Here is a 16,142-nt window from a genome sequence, read left to right on the forward strand (position 1 = left end):
AGGTCCAGTATGTTCCTAACCTGAAGGTCCAGTATGTTCCTAACCTGAAGGTCCAGTATGTTCCTAACCTGAAGGTCCAGTATGTTCCTAACCTGCAGCTTAAGCAGAAATTCACAGGACAGGAGTGAACTCAAAAATACCGTCCCAGTGCACCTCAACTCCTAGTATTTAGCCAAAGCCAATTAGCTCTAAGTCTTGATGTTTTAACAGGGACAGAAGAAGAAGTTCCCTTTCATWAGCTCCATGGCACTCCATCACTGTCAGGAGAGGGACTGATGTGTTGCCGTGGAATCGCACCACGGCGAAGGAACAGAACATAACATGGCTCTCGAAGTATCTTCTCTGATCCGTCCTGTCCTGTCCTGTCATGTCACACAAAGAGCTCAGAGCGAGCCTGACACTGACATGTCGTGCACGTCACATGTCGGTTACTTACTGTGAATGTAAATAAGTATTCCTGCCCCTCCAGCGAACCGTGCGACCTGTGTGCTCTGCTGTTCTGTGTTGTTTCTCATCAAGGTGTACCACGCATCCACGTGATGGAGATAGATGGATGGTTCTACTGTAGTGTAGTGTGTGTATGTGCGTGTGTGTTTAATGTAGTGCAATGTAATGTACTTCTACAATGTCCCTCTGGGGCTCTGGCAGGCAGGGGAGGAGGAGGGTCTGAAAGTTTTATCAGTCCAAAAGCCACATGCAAAGGCTTCCCTGACTTTTCTAATTAGCAATTTGACGAGCAGGGTTATGGCCTGCTAGGTTATCGCTGTTGATGACGGGGAATCTTGGATGTTTACAGTGTGATCGAAGGGCCCCCAGGCCTCCAGCCAGCCTAGCGAGGGACAGAGAGACAGGCTCAAAGACAGGCTCAGCCGTTAAGACTGGTCTCTCTCTCTCCATCTTCCTCTCGCTCTTTCTTATCCTGTCTCTCTCTTGCGCGCGCGCGCGCTATCGCTCTCTCTGTCTCTCTGTCTTTGTCGCTCTCTTTCTTCTTTCCAGAGGTGACTGTTGTGAATAACGCTTGATTGCGTGCGACAGGGAGAAAACGAAACAGGCACTCTGAGTGGAGTAGGGAGAAGAGAGCACGTGTGATATATCATTTTCATTGTCACAGAGGCAGCAGGGGAATGTGTCATGTAGTTGAATGGGAGAGCTAAGGGAGAGTCCTAGTCTCTCTCTAGTCTAGACTGCTGTGGTTGGCTAAGGGAGACTGTTTGAAGCATTTACTCTCTCCTGTCACTCCTCGGCTCTCATACAAATGAATAACACCCCCACTGTAGTATACAACCAGATATATAGCAAACGGTTCAGTTTTACAGGGGTATTGTTCATTCAACCTCTCACTGAAGGTGCAACGACTGTGAACCAACCGCTATTCCTCTAACCTGAGTGTGTGGTTTCTCTCTCTGTCCGATTTGAGTATAGAAATCATTCCAACCTACTATTTTCTATTTTATTATTTGTGTTTTATCCATCGATAAAGAGAACATGCTTAGTGTTGGCCATGTGTATCCTGTGTTGGAGTTATAATCGTCATTTATATCTACAGTTGAAGTCGGAAGTTTACATACACCTTAGCCAAAGACATTTAAACTCAGTTTTTCACAATTCCTGACATTTAATCCTAGTACAAAAAATTCTCTCTCTTAGGTCAGTTAGGATCACCACATAATTTTAAGAATGTGAAATGTCAGAATAATAGTAGAGAGAATTATTTATTTCAGCTTGTATTTCTTTCATCACATTCCCAGTGGGTCAGAGGTTTACATACACTCAATTAGTATTTGGTAGCATTGCCTTTAAATTGTTTAACTTGGGTCAAATGTTTCGAGTAGCCTTCCACAAGCTTTCCACAATAAGTTGGGTGAATTCTGGCCCATTCCTCCTGACAGAGCTGGTATAACTGAGTCAGGTTTGTAGGCATCCTTGCTCGCATATGCTTTTTCAGTTCTGCCCATACATTTTCTATAAGATTGAGGTCAGAGCTTTGTGATGGCCACTCCAATACCTTGACTTTGTTGTACTTGAGCCATTTTGCCACAACTTTGGAAGTATCCTTGGGGTCATTGTCCATTTGGAAGATCCATTTGCGACCAAGCTTTAACTTCCTGACTGATGTCTTGAGATGTTGCTTCAATATATCCACATAATTGTCCTGCCTCATGATGCCATCTATTTTGTAAAGTGCACCAGTCCCTCCTGCAGCAAAGCACCCCTACAACATGATGCTGCCACCCCCGTGCTTCACGGTTGGGATGGTGTTCTTCGGCTTGCAAGTCTCCCCCTTTTTCCTCCAAACATAAAGATGGGCATTATGGCCAAACAGTTCTATTTTTGTTTCATCAGACCAGAGGACATTTCTCCAAGAAGTACAATCTCTGTCCCCATGTGCAGTTGCAAACCGTTGTCTGGCTTTTTTTATGGCGGTTTTGGAGCAGTGGCTTCTTCCTTGCTGAGCTACCTTTCAGGTTATGTCGATATAGGACTCGTTTTACGGTAAATATATATACTTTTTTTTACCTGCTTCCTCCAGCATCTTCACAAGGTCCTTTGCTGTTGTTTTGGGATTGATTTGCACTTTTCGCACCAAAGTACGTTCATTTCTAGGAGACAGAACACGTCTCCTTCCTGAGCGGTATGACGGCTGCATGGTCCCATGGTGTTTATACTTGCGTACTATTGTTTGTACAGATAAACGTGGTACCTTCAGCCATTTGGAAATTGCTCCGAAGGATGAATCAGACTTGTGGAGGTCTACAATAAAATGTTACTCATGTCCAAGTTGGATATATGATACGGAGGTCTTGGCTGATTTCTTTTGATTTTCCCATGATGTCTAGCAAAGAGGCACTGCGTTTGAAGGTAGGTGTTGAAATACATCCACAGGTACACCACCAATTGACAAAAACTATGTCAATTCGCCTATCAGAAGCTTCTAAAGCCATGACATAATTTTCTGGATTTTCCAAGCTGTTTAAAGGCACAGTCAACTTAGTGTATGTAATCTTCTGACCCACTCGAATTGTGATAGTGAAATAATCTGTCTGTAAACAATTGTTAGAAAAATTACTTGTGTCATGCATAAAGTAGATGTCCTAACCGACTTGCCAAAACTATAGCTTGTTAACAAGAAATTTGTGGAGTGGTTGAAAAACYAGTTTTAATGACTCCAACCTAAGTGTATGTTAACTTCCGATTTCAACTATATCTATCTCTCTCTTTGACTTSCCAAACTGTTAAAAAATAACGATTGGGGTACATTTATTTATGTGTTCAAATTGTAAATATTTCTGTTTGCTATCTAAATCCTGTTAACTACATGACTATGATGCAATAAAGAAAAGATGGAACATCAGAATTGCATTTCACGCTACAACACTTATGACATCACAAATGAGTTAATTCCGGGAATTTAAGTACATGACAGCTGTTCATTCACCTGTCATTCTGTGTTCTTGCTTCAATACGTGTGAATTAGGTCCAAAATCTCCAAAATGAATTCTTTGTATGTTGGTGACCTCCACCAAAATGTCACCGAGGCAGACCTAAACGAGATGTTTAGTGAGGCTGGACCAATCTTTTCTGTCCGTGTATGTAGGGATCGGCATACACATCGTTCCCTCGGGTACGCCTACATTAACTTTTATCAGCAAGACGATGCTGAGCGTGCCCTGCTCATGTTCAGCAATGATATGCTCGAAGGAAGATATCTACGCATCATGAGGTCTGATCCTGACTGTACCCTGAGGAAGAGTGGGGTGGGAAACATCTTCATCAAGAACCTGAACAAGAAGTCTATAACAAACAAAAACCTGTACGAGACCTTCTCAGCATTTGGAGACATCTACTCTAGCAAGGTAGTTTGTGACGAGAATGGCCATTCCAAGGGTTATGGTTATATTCAATACAAGACCCAGGAGGCTGCTGATAGAGCCATCGAGAAATTAAATGGCATGTTAATGGATAACGAAAAAGTGTTTATCGAGCGCTTTAAGTCACGCAAAGAGCGAGAGGAGGTGCMTGGAGCCAAGGCCAGAGAGTTCAACAACGTSTTTGTCAAGAARCTTGGCAGAGACACGAACGATGAGAKACTGATMGAGCTTTTTGGYAAATATGGACCAACCGTTAGTGTCAAGGTRATGAAAGACGATAACGGGAAGTCGAGTGSGTTCGGTTTTGTTTGCTTCGAGAGGCKTGAGGATGCACAGAGAGCCGTGAARGAGATGAYCYGGAAGGAGCTAAACGGGAGYCTGATATATGTAGGCCGCGCCCAGAAGAAAGCAGAGCGCCAGGCGTTGCTGAAACTCAAGTTTGGGCAGAAGAAGCCTGAGCCCAAGGCCAAATACAGAGGTATAAATCTCTTTGTAAAGAACCTGGATGATGCCTTTGATGATCACCGTTTAAGGAAGGCGTTTTCTGKATTCGGAACAATCATCAGCGCCAAGGTGATGACMGAGAGCGGCCGCAGCAAAGGCTTTGGCTTTGTTTCCCTCTCKTCCCCCGAGGAGGCCACCAAGGCTGTGACGGAGATGAATGGCCGTATRGTGGGKACCAAGCCGCTTTACGTGGCCCTGGCTCAGAGCAAGGAACAGCGCCYACAATACCTGGCAGASAGGTACAAGCAGAGGATGGTCAGTGTCATGGCAGWGCCRAACCCCATCATCAACTCCTACCAGCCTCCTATRCCACAGGTAAATCCAAACAAGAGTCCATGCAGAAAATKATATATCCAACTTGGAKATGAGTAATGAACATTTTATTGAGAAATGCTAACTTCGAATTCCATATAGCCTTTTACTTCAATGTGTACATTCCACAGGCCCAGTCCCATGCAGCTGCCTACTACTTCAGCAACCAACTGGCTCAGCTGAGTTCCAGCCCTGGCATGATGCATGTTCAGCGGATAGCAACTCAGGCCTTGGGCCAGCGCCCACATCATCCTGCCAGTGCAGATGCAGCCACTGCCATGAGCAAGCCTCAGTACAAGTATATGTGATACAATTAAATGTGCCTTAAATAAATACATAAGTACAGTACCATAAAGTGTACCAGCAATCAATATGCTCATCATTCATCTGAGTGTGAGCTGTATTGATGTCTAAGCAGTTTGATTGTTGATGTTTAGGAATTCCTATATGTGGAACATACAGCCAGCTTCTCATTCATGAACAAACGTGACTGAAGCAAGCTTTGTTGTGCTCGTGAATCATTTCTCATATCTTCTCCCTTTCAGGAATTCAACATTCGCAGCTGGCGATGGCGTACGCAATAATCCTCTGCTCCCCACGACAGTCCAGGAGCCTCACCAAGCTAAAGCCGGACAGAAAGCTGTCCCAAACACTGGAGCTTGAAGCCAAGAGAGGAACAGGGTCCTTCAAACTTCTTTCACAGAAGAAGAAAGAAACATTTTAACAAAATTATATTTTACAGTAAAGGCCCAGTGCAGTCAAAATTATGTTTCCTGTGTTTTGTGTCATATAACAGCTGATGAAACTAAGACTGTAAAAGTATGAAACATATTTTCAGTGTTATATCCTAATATACATATTTTCAGTGTTATATCCTAATATACATATTTTCAGTGTTATATCCTAATATACATATTTTCAGTGTTATATCAGTGTTATATCCTAATAGTTGCTGGTTGAAAATACAATCTACACGGGACCTTGTAATCAGCAAGTTATGCATGGGTGGAGTTATAGCCTGCCTGGTGACATCACCAGGCAGCATAAGTTAATATACCAATAACAAAGAGAGTTACAAACCTAGCTAGTTTTCAGGTTACATATCACTCCCACTAAGCCCCTCCAATTAGGTCCCTCACTCAGACCACTCCCAGACAGTCCTAYAAAATGTGTTGTTTTGCTAAAAAGCTATTTTGGATTATTTTTGACTATTTTATTGGYAAACTATTACAGTAAGGCACTTAATTGTTACGCAGAAATGATTTAATATTGAGATGAAAACYGCTGCATATGGACAAAAACAATTCATGTCATAAAATAAGCTAGACCTTGAAAGAAACAAGGGTCATTTTAGGTCTGGAGCAATGTGAATATGAGTTTCCTTTGTTTTACTATTTATTTATTTTTACTGCGTTTGTGTGTAGCTGACATGAGTCGTGCTCATGGTTGATCATGGTCTCGTGATGGGGAAGCCATGCCTGCGACTTTAAAAATCATTGTCAGCCCATGGCCCTAAAGGGAGTTTCCTCTTGGTCTAATGGATATGATGGTGTTGTTGCTTGGCACCATGTAGACACTTGTGTACTCCATACCCATGTTCTCCGCCAGCTTACAGCACAGCTCCACGATCTGAGGGACAAACTGGGGGAGAGGGAGGGAGGGAGAGTGGAAGAGTGGAAGAGGGACAGTGACTTAAGGAATGTAAAGTTGCCAAAACACTGTTCTTCAAAGCGCACACTGTGTTTTGATCCATCAGTGTGGCTCCCTCCAGGATGCAACAAACCTCGGCACATCTTAAAGGCCATCAATGGGACGACAGGCCTAAATACTGCGCAGTACATCCATGTCTTACAGTAGCTGCACCGCTCTACACCAGACCCGGGATCAATTAGTATCCATTTTCTTTCAAATACTTTAATCTTTTCGATTTCCTCTGTCTGTGGTGTCAGATGGGCAGGGTTTACACTTTGCACTTTTGAAACTATTCCATTGGTACCAAACAAGCTCAGTCAAGTGCACAAATACTAGTACTATTTACATACTACTTTTTTTCTTTTTTTATACTAGTAATACAATAGTATACTTTCAGTATTTACTAATAGTATTTTCTAATAGTATTTACTATTAGTACTACTGTTGTCTCACGTTGCTATCCTTCCAAGTCTCGCTCATTACTCGGCTATTGGTTTCCAAACGAATATTGTATGAGGAAGCCTGGACCAACCAGCTACATTTTTTTTCTCCCCAGGCCCTGACCCTCCAGGGCCGTCTGAAGTTCCTGCATGGCCAGAACTGCCACCTGGATGACGGCTGCAACGTGCCCCCCCAGCTGGCCCTGTTTGCCATCGCTACCCCCCTCCAGCCTCCATCCATCCTGGAGATCAGGACCAAGAACATGATCTTCAGGACCAAACACAAGCTGGACTTCACCCCCATGGCCTGCGACGCCAAGTATGCCCACACTATTCAGTCTTACTTCACATTGTGATGMYATGTTGTTAAAGTTCCACCGGTTATAGCCGGTTGAATTAACCTCATCAGAACCCCTTTTAAAAACGGAACTCGTTGTAATCTGGTTGTAATGATGTCATTTCAACCAGTTTTGCCTGCTGGGGTGTTGCTAGGGTGTTTGTTACTGTGAAGAGCAATTTCTTGTCATATGGCTATAATATGTTTGAAGTAGTGGTATTTCAAACATATTTTCACTGCCATTGATGTCCTATTGGATTATGGTCTTACAATGATTATTCGGTCTATATTCTGTCTCTAATAAAAATTAAAAATAAGTGTTTTAAGTGAGAATAATCTGAAGCCGAAAYAGAAAGGAAATTCACGAGCACCACAATACCTATTCCGCCCATGCTCTACTAAGGTTTTCAMGCACACAGCTTTGACCTAKTACAATAACTATGTTGGTATTGTACTTCAAACTATGTGTAGGCAGGATGAATAGGATTCAAACCTTCTCAAACAGTCTAATTCATACTCTTACAGGAGGTGCTTCCACGATAATGTGATTTGTACCACATGCAAGGTAAAGTATTTGATTCTTCACACTCCACAGTGAGAAGTTCTCATTACACTACCTTTTCATACATTTTTTTATTAAATTAAAGCAAGCTTTGCTATAAATACTTACAAGACCATCAGGCTTTATTGAGCTGTTTTGTCTTGTAGTAATGTGGTGCATGCCTGTATTTCCTAAAACCTTTATTTTAGCAAAACATGTAATTGAAAAAAATATATCATAATAACATCCTTTTTTTGGGTCGGTAGGTGCCCAACATAACAACAGGTGGTGTGTTGGAGATAGTAGCTCAGATAGATAGAGCCTGTCTGCATGCCTGATTTCTGTAACCGTTTGCTAACCTGTGTAATATTGACATAAGCTCAGAACCAATTGTGTTTCAAACAAGTTGTTGGAACTTGTATTTCTTTTTGCAATAAAGATGGTGAAGCAACAATAATACAAATTTACAATAGGCCTAGGTCTAKAAATACATACAGCCAAATGATACATAGTTTGAAGTACAATATCAACATAGATAGTAGGTGAAAGCWATGTGCTGGAAAACCTTGGTAGAGCATGGGTGCTCGTGATTTTCCTTTCTTTTTTCGGCTTCAGACCAATGCCTATTCTCACCTAAAAATATATATTTTTTATTTTATTTCTGTGTTTTTTACACCGGAAGGTGATTATGCAACATTATTATAAAACATTATAATTAAGCAATAATTTCCAGAGGGGTGAGGTATATGGCCAATATACCACGACTAAGGGCTGTTCTTTCTCATGACACAATGCGGAGTACCTGGATACAGCCCTTAGCTGTGATATATTGGTCATACACCACAAACCCCTGAGGTGCCTTATAGCTATTATAAACTGGTTACCAACGTAATTAGAAAAGTAAAAATAAATGTTTTGTCATACCCGTGGTATACGGTCTGATATACCACGGCATTCAGCCAATCAGCATTCAGGGCTCAAACCACCCAGTTTATAATACAGCATAAAACATACTCTCCTTGTGAACCCTCACAATGTCATGTGTTTTATCAATCGATTTATTGATAAGATCCCAGCTTTATACTCCTACTGATCATTGCTCAAAGCAAATTGGCAAGAGCAAGGAAACAAAGACTGAAGGAAATATTTACTATGCGATTACACAATGTAGCTGGCTAGATGACTAGAGAAGCGCAAAATATGGATGAGCTGTTTTCAATGGAAGGGTTCTGAAAAACGATTTCTTGCCAAGGCGAGGAGTGATTGTGAATATATCATAGTTATCCACCTCGGTGGAAACGTTCTTGGGACACATAAAGGGGACAGCCCTGGTGCGTGAGACACCAGCTGATTAGGAGGTAGTCATCCGAAAGTTCCCAGGACATCGGTGGTCTACTCTGTCATCACGCAGTAGAGGAGTTGGATGTTTCAGTGGGAGGAGGACATCAACAAGCACATAGAGATGGCCCGGCACTCTGTCAASCAGCTGGTGTTTGCATTTCTCCGTGACAGGCGCATGCACACAATTGGCCACTTTGCCATAAATCACTATGTCCTTGGGCATTACCGTAGGGCAGGGTTTCCCAAACTTGGCACCCTGGATGCAAGTTTTGGTTTTTGCCCTAGCACTASAAATTCCAATTTGTTATGGCTAATGTTAGCTAGGTGGCTAACACTAATGTTAGCTAGGTGCCTAACGTTTGCTAGGCTATGGGTTAGGGTTAAGGTTAGGAGTGAGGTTAAAGGGTTAGCTAGTTAGCTTTCAGCGGACTGGTGTTAGCTAGCTAAAGAAGCTAGCAGCTGGACTTTGTACAAGTAACGTTAGCTACCTAGCTAATCAAAATATTCGTTTGCATTCATTGATTAACCTTAGCTTGAATACCACCATATAGCTAGCGATATACATTCGACTAGGTTTGCTCATATACACTTCATATGACTGGCAGCATGGTGCAAGCAGCTCTGTTGTTGCCGAGCAACCAACCCAGTGTTAGAACTATGAGTTTCGGCTAAAGAATATGTTAGCATTCTCAGCTACAAAAAGGTAGATGATCGTTGTTTCTTAACAGACGTAAATGTACACGTGAGAGCGATAAATTATACATTTAATAAAAACTGCTGCACCTGCAAACTTAGTCAAGCCGGCGCTTTTTAAGCCCAATAGTCACTTTATGGACTCTTTAGTCTTGTTTTAATCCAGTGTCTAGAATTTGAGCTAGGTAGGCGCAATAAATACTTTWAAAAATCAATTGCTAACTGCCCTATAAAAAAATCTGCAGTTAAAAAAATGGCATGTGGCATGTGGTTCTCGGTAACGGATGAAAGGCTCATGACGAGAGGCGGATGAGTGTGTTGTGTACCTACAAGTTGATTTGGAATTTTCATTGAGATTAGTGTCATATTGGCTTACATATGTTTAACACTGAGCTTCAACCAATGCCTACAATAGACGATTATTGTCTCGTCTATAATAATGGTGTTTTTGTGTATCTTATTTCATTGCAGGGGGAAGATTGTGCTGGGCTACACTGAGGCTGAGCTCCGGGTTCGAGGCTCTGGATACCAGTTTATCCATGCAGCTGATATGCTCTACTGTGCTGAGAACCACGTCCGCAGTAAGGCTTTTACTATGACGTCTCTACCTTTAATAATAATAATGGAATATTCCAAATAACATTGGTTTAGAACAGTAACTTGACAATTTAACTTGATGTACACTACATGGCCAAAAYTATGCTCGTCGAACATCTCATTCCAATATCATGGGCATTAATATGGACTTGGTCCCTCCTTTGCTACTATAACAGCCTCCACTGTTCAGGGAAGGCTTTCCACTAGATGTTGGAACATTGCTGCAGGGACTTGCTTCCATTCAGCCACAAGAGCATTAGTGAGGTCGGCACTGATCAGTCGGCGTTCCAATTTATCCCAAAGATGGATTTGAGTTCAGAGCTATGTGCAGGCCAGTCAAGTTCTTCCACACCGATCTCAACAAACCATTTCTGTATGGACCTCTCTTTGTGTACGGGGGCATTGTCATGCTGAAACAGTAAACTTTTGTGAAACATCACAGCACAGTTGAAAAATATATGGAAATCAAAAATGGATGGTGTTAAGAGACAGATGGGAGGGTATGAGTGGAGCTGAAGGGTGGGATTAATAACAAGATAACTCATGTCAAATATACTGTGTCTGTAAAATGTGTATAGGTTCAGAGCTTTTGTGAAACAGCACAGTTATATAGCAAAATAGAAATCAAACTGGATGAGCTTCAGCGATAGATGGGAGGGGTTGATGGTAGCTGAAGGATGGGATTGAAAACCAGCAAAAAATAACTATTGTAAAATGTACAGTACCAGTCCAAAGTTTGGACACACCTACTCATTCAAGGGATTTTCTTAATTTTGAGTATTTTCTACATTGTAGAAAAATAGTGAAGACATCAACACTATGAAATAACACATATGGAATCATGTAGTAACCATAAAAGTGTTAAACAAATCAAAATATATTTTATATTTGAGATTCTTCAAAGGTGAATAAGAATATTTTGAAGATAAATACACAACGCAGAGGATGAGAGGACTAAAAACTAGAGTACTAATGGTATTTGGCCCAGATGTACTGCAAGGACTTCTGATTGGTCAACCCCAGGCTAGGMTGGGGGGTTATAAATGGCATCCTGTCCTTTGTTCTGTGGAGAAAAGCTGAGGACAGGGGAGACTGAACATCTACCTCCTAGCATAACATCTATGGTATGTCCTTCTCAAATAAACACATTTTTCTCCCCCTGATTTGCTTTGGAGTTTGTGTTATTGAAGAATTACGTAAATTGCTAACAGTAGCAACCCTTTGCCTTGATGACAGCTTTGCACACTCTTGGCATTCTCTCAACCAACTTCACCTGGAATGCTTTTCCAACAGTCTTAACTTCTCTGGGATATGTGGGACGATAGCGTCCCACTTGGCCAAAAGCCAGAAAAAAATGTAGTGCGCAAAATTCAAATATATTACTATAAAAATCAATCTTTTATGAAATCACACATGAAAGACACCAAATTAAACCTACACATGTTGTGAATCCAGCCAACATGTCTGATTTCAAAAAGGATTTACGGGGAAAGCACACCAAACAATTATGTTAGCTCAGTACATAGCCACAGAAAAACACAGCCATTTTCCCAGCAAAAGATAGTAGTCACAAAAAGCAGAAATAGAGGAATAAAATTAATCACTAACCTTTGATGATCTTCATCAGATGACACTCATAGGACATATGTTACACAATACATTTATGTTTTTGTTCGATAATGTGCATATTTATATCCACAAATCCCAGTTTACATTGGCGTCATGTTCAGAAATGCCTCCAAAATATCGGACGAAATTGCAGAGAGCCACGTCAAATAACATAAATACTCATCATAAACTTTGATGAAAGATACATGTTTTTACACAGAATTAAAGATACACTTGTTCTTAATGCAACCGCTGTGTCAGATTTTTTTTTTTTTACATTACGTAAAAACACACCATGCAATAATCTGAGACGGCGCTCAGATTTAACAACATTTCTCCGCCATGTTGGAGTCAACAGAAATACGAAATGACATCATAAATATTCCCTTACCTTTGATGATCTTTATCAGAATGCACTGCCAGGAATCCTAGTTCCACAATAAATGGTTGTTTTGTCGATAATGTCCATTACTTATGTCCAAGTAGCTACTTTTGCTAGCATGTGTAGTACACGTGTCCAAACGCTCGCGCAGATGCAGGCAAACGTCGGACGAAAACTTCAAAAAGTTATATTACAAGTCGAATAAACTGGTTAAACTAAGTAGAGAATCAATCTTCAGGATGTTGTTTATCATATATATCCAATATCGTTCCAACCGGAGAATTCCTTTCAGTCTCTAGAAGTAATGGAACGCATGGCGATATCATGAGGAATGCGCGTGACCAAGAACTGGCAATCTGCCAGACCACTGACTCAAACACCTCCCATCCGGTCCCACATCACAGTATAGGCTTCATTCAGCATTCTACAGACTGTTGACATCTAGTGGAAGGTGTAGGAAGTGCAAACAAGATCCATATATTACAGGGAATTAAATAGGCGATGAATTAAACATCGACCAGTCTCAGAATTCTCACTTCCTGTTTGGATTTTTCTCAGGTTTTTGCCTGCCATAATGAGTTCTGTTATACTCACAGACATCATTCAAACAGTTGTAGAAACTTCAGAGTGTTTTCTATCCAATAGTAATAATAATATACATATATTAGAATCTGGGACAGAGTAGGAGGCTGTTCAATCTGGGCACGCTATTCATCCAAAAGTGAAAATGCTGCCCCCTATCATAAAGAAGTTAAAGGAGTTCCCACATTTGCTGAGCACTTGTTGGCTGCTTTTCCTTCACTCTGCGGTCCAACTTATCCCAAACCATCTCAATTGGCTTGAGGTCGGGTGATTGTGATCTGATTCAGTACTCCATCACTCTCCATCTTGGTTAAATCGCCCTTACACAGCCTGGAGGTGTGTTGGGTCATTGTCCTGTTGAAAAACAAATGATAGTCCCACTAAGCGCAAACCAGATGGGATGGCGTATCACTGCAGAATGCTGCGGTAGCCATGCTGGTTGTGTGCCTTGAATTCTAAATAAATCATTGACAGTGTCACCAACATAGCACTGCCCACACCATCACACCACCTCCTCCATGTTTCACGGTGGGAACCACACATGCGGAAATCATCTGTTCACCTACTCTGCGTCTCACAAAGACACGCCGGTTGGAACCAAAAATCTCAAATTTGGACTCCTCAGACCAAAGGACAGATTTCTACTGGTCTAATGTCCATTGCTTGTGTTTCTTGACCCAAGCAAGTCTCTTCTTATTAGTGTCCTTAAGTAGTGGTTTCTTGGCAGCAATTAGACCATGAAGGCCTGATTCACACAGTCTCCTCTGAACAGTTGATATGTGTCTGTTACTTGAACTCTGTGAAGCATTTATTTGGTCTGCAATTTCTGAGGCTGGTACCTCTAATGAACTTGTCCTCTGCAGCAGAGGTAACTCTGGGTCTTCCTTTCCTGTGGCGGTCCTCATGAGAGGCAGTTTCATCATAGCGCTTGATAGTTTTTGCGACTGCACTTGAAGAAACATTCAAAGTTCTTGACATTTTCCAGATTGACTGACCTTCAAAGTAATGATGGAKTGTCGTTTCTCTTTGCTTATTTTAGCTGTTCTTGCCATAACATGGACTTGGTCTTTTGCCAAATAGGGCTKTCTTCTGTAAACCACACCTACCTTGTCACAACACAACTGATTGGCGCAAACGCATTAAGAAGGAAAGAAATTCCACAAATGAACTTTTAACAAGGCACAGCTGTTAACTGAAATGCATTCAAGGTGACTACCTCATGAAGCTGGTTGAGAGAATGCCAAGAGTGTGCAAAGCTGTCATCAAGGCAAAGGGTGGCTACTTTGAAGAATCTCAAATATAAAATATATTTAGATTTGTTTAACACTTTTTTTTGTTGCTACATGATTCCATATGTGTTATTTCATAGTTTTGATTTCTTCACTATTATACTACAATGTAGAAATTTGTAAAAATATAGAAAACCCCTCGAATGAGTAGGTGTGTCCAAACRTTTTACTGGTACTGTATATAGTATGAATAAGCTGGAAGTAGAAGTCTAGGTGTTGTTGTCCACTAGTTTACTTAAATTATGAGAGGGGTAGTAGGGTTAGAAAAAAAAAAAAAAAAAAAAAATCTACTTTAAAATATATATTTGGGAATGAAAATATTTAACCAGGTATGCTAGTTGAGAACAAGTTCTCATTTACAACTGCAACCTGGCCAAGATAAAGCAAAGCAGTTCGACACATACAACAACACAGAGTTACACATGGAATAAACAAACATACAGTCAATAATACAGTAGAAATAATAATAATAAAAAGTGTATATATACAGTGTGTGCAAATGAGGTAAGATAAGGGAGGAAAGGCAATAAAATAGGCTATAGTGGCGAGGTAATTACGATATAGCAATTAAACACTAGAGTGATAGATGTGCAGAAGATGAATGTGCAAGTAGAGATACTGGGGTGCAAAGGAGCAAAGCAAGATAAATACAGTATGGGGATGAGGTAGTTGGATGGGCTATTTACCGATGGGCTATGTACAGGTGCAATGATCTGGGAGCTGCTCTGACAGCTGGTGCTTGAAGTTAAGAGTCTTCAGCTTCAGCGAGTTTTGCAGTTCGTTCCAGTCATTGGCAGCAGAGAACTGGAAGGAAAGGTGGCCAAAGCAGGAATTGGCTTTGGGGATGACCAGTGAAATATACCTGCTGGAGCGCGTGCTATGAGTGGGTGCTGCTATGGTGACCAGTGAACTGAGATAAGGCGGGCCTTACCTAGCAACGACTTGTAGATGACCTGGAGCCAGTGGGTTTGGCGACGAGTATGAAGCGAGGCCAGCCAACGAGAGCATACAGGTCGCAGTGGTGGGTAGTATATGGGGCTTTGGTGACAAAACAGATGGCATGTGATAGACTGCATCCAATTTGTTGAGTAGAGTGTTGGAGGCTTATTTTTGCAAATGACATCGCCGAAGTCGAGGATCGGTAGGATAGTCAGTATTACGAGGGTATGTTTGGCAGCATGAGTGAAGGATGCTTTGTTGAGAAATAGGAAGCCGATTCTAGATTTAATTTTGGATTGGAGATGCTTAATGTGGGTCTAGAAGGCGAGTTTACGTCTAACCAGACACCTAGGTATTTGTAGTTGTCCACATATTCTAAGTCAGAACCATCCAGAGTAGTGATGCTGGGCGGTCGGGCAGGTGCGGGCAGCGATCGGTTGAAGAGCATGCATTTAGTTTTACTTGCATTTAAGAGCAGTTGGAGGCCACGGACGGAGAGTTGTATGGCATTGAAGCTCGTCTGGAGGTTAGTTAGCAGTGTCCAAAGAAGGGCCAGAAGTATATAGAATGGTGTCATCTGTGTAGAGGTGGATCAGAGAATCACCAGCAGCAAGAGCGACTTCATTGATGTATACAGAGAAGAGAGTCGGCCCGAGAATTGAACCCTGTGGCATCCCATAGAGACTTGCCAGAGGTCCAGACAACAGGCCCTCCGATTTGACACACTGAACTCTATCAGAGAAGTAGTTGGTGAACCAGGCGAGGGAGTCATTTGAGAAACCAAGGCTGTTGAGTCTGCCGATAAGAATGTGGTGATGACAGAGTCGAAAGCCTTGGCCAGGTCGATGAATACGGCTGAACAGTATTGTCTCTTATCGATGGCGGTTATGATATCGTTTAGGACCTTGACCATGGCTGAGGTGCACCCATGACCAGCTCGGAAGCCAGATTGCATAGCGGAACGGTACGGTGGGATTCGAAATTGTCGGTGATCTGTTTGTTAACTTGGCTTTCGA

The 16,142-nt window shown here is 41.8% G+C and overlaps 2 protein-coding genes across 4 annotated transcripts in view; both read left to right on the forward strand.

Moving 5' to 3' along the window:
• Positions 1–16,142, forward strand: part of LOC111953350 (aryl hydrocarbon receptor-like) — an 81,175-nt gene that overhangs the window by 40,454 nt on the left and 24,579 nt on the right. Inside the window, exons 4-5 of the mRNA XM_023972575.2 lie at positions 6,934–7,136; positions 10,201–10,310. Coding sequence (XP_023828343.2) covers positions 6,934–7,136; positions 10,201–10,310 — 313 coding nt within the window. The remainder of the gene's footprint in view (positions 1–6,933; positions 7,137–10,200; positions 10,311–16,142) is intronic.
• On the forward strand, positions 2,877–5,275 carry LOC111953938 (polyadenylate-binding protein 1A-like). 3 transcript variants are annotated; one of them, XM_070435623.1, is made up of 3 exons: positions 2,877–2,893; positions 3,491–4,704; positions 4,788–5,275. In XM_070435623.1, exons 2-3 carry the CDS (start codon positions 3,492–3,494, stop codon positions 4,991–4,993), a joined length of 1,419 nt encoding a protein of 472 aa, XP_070291724.1. In that variant the 5' UTR covers positions 2,877–2,893; position 3,491; the 3' UTR covers positions 4,994–5,275. The 3 variants fall into 3 exon arrangements, with proteins under 3 accessions (XP_070291724.1, XP_023829190.1, XP_023829191.1); XM_023973422.2 differs by lacking the exon at positions 2,877–2,893 and having other exon boundaries at positions 3,471–4,710; XM_023973423.2 differs by lacking the exon at positions 2,877–2,893 and having other exon boundaries at positions 3,492–4,704.

This window comes from Salvelinus sp. IW2-2015, linkage group LG27 (genome assembly GCF_002910315.2).
Source record: "Salvelinus sp. IW2-2015 linkage group LG27, ASM291031v2, whole genome shotgun sequence".
Classification (NCBI taxonomy): Eukaryota; Metazoa; Chordata; class Actinopteri; order Salmoniformes; family Salmonidae; genus Salvelinus; species Salvelinus sp. IW2-2015.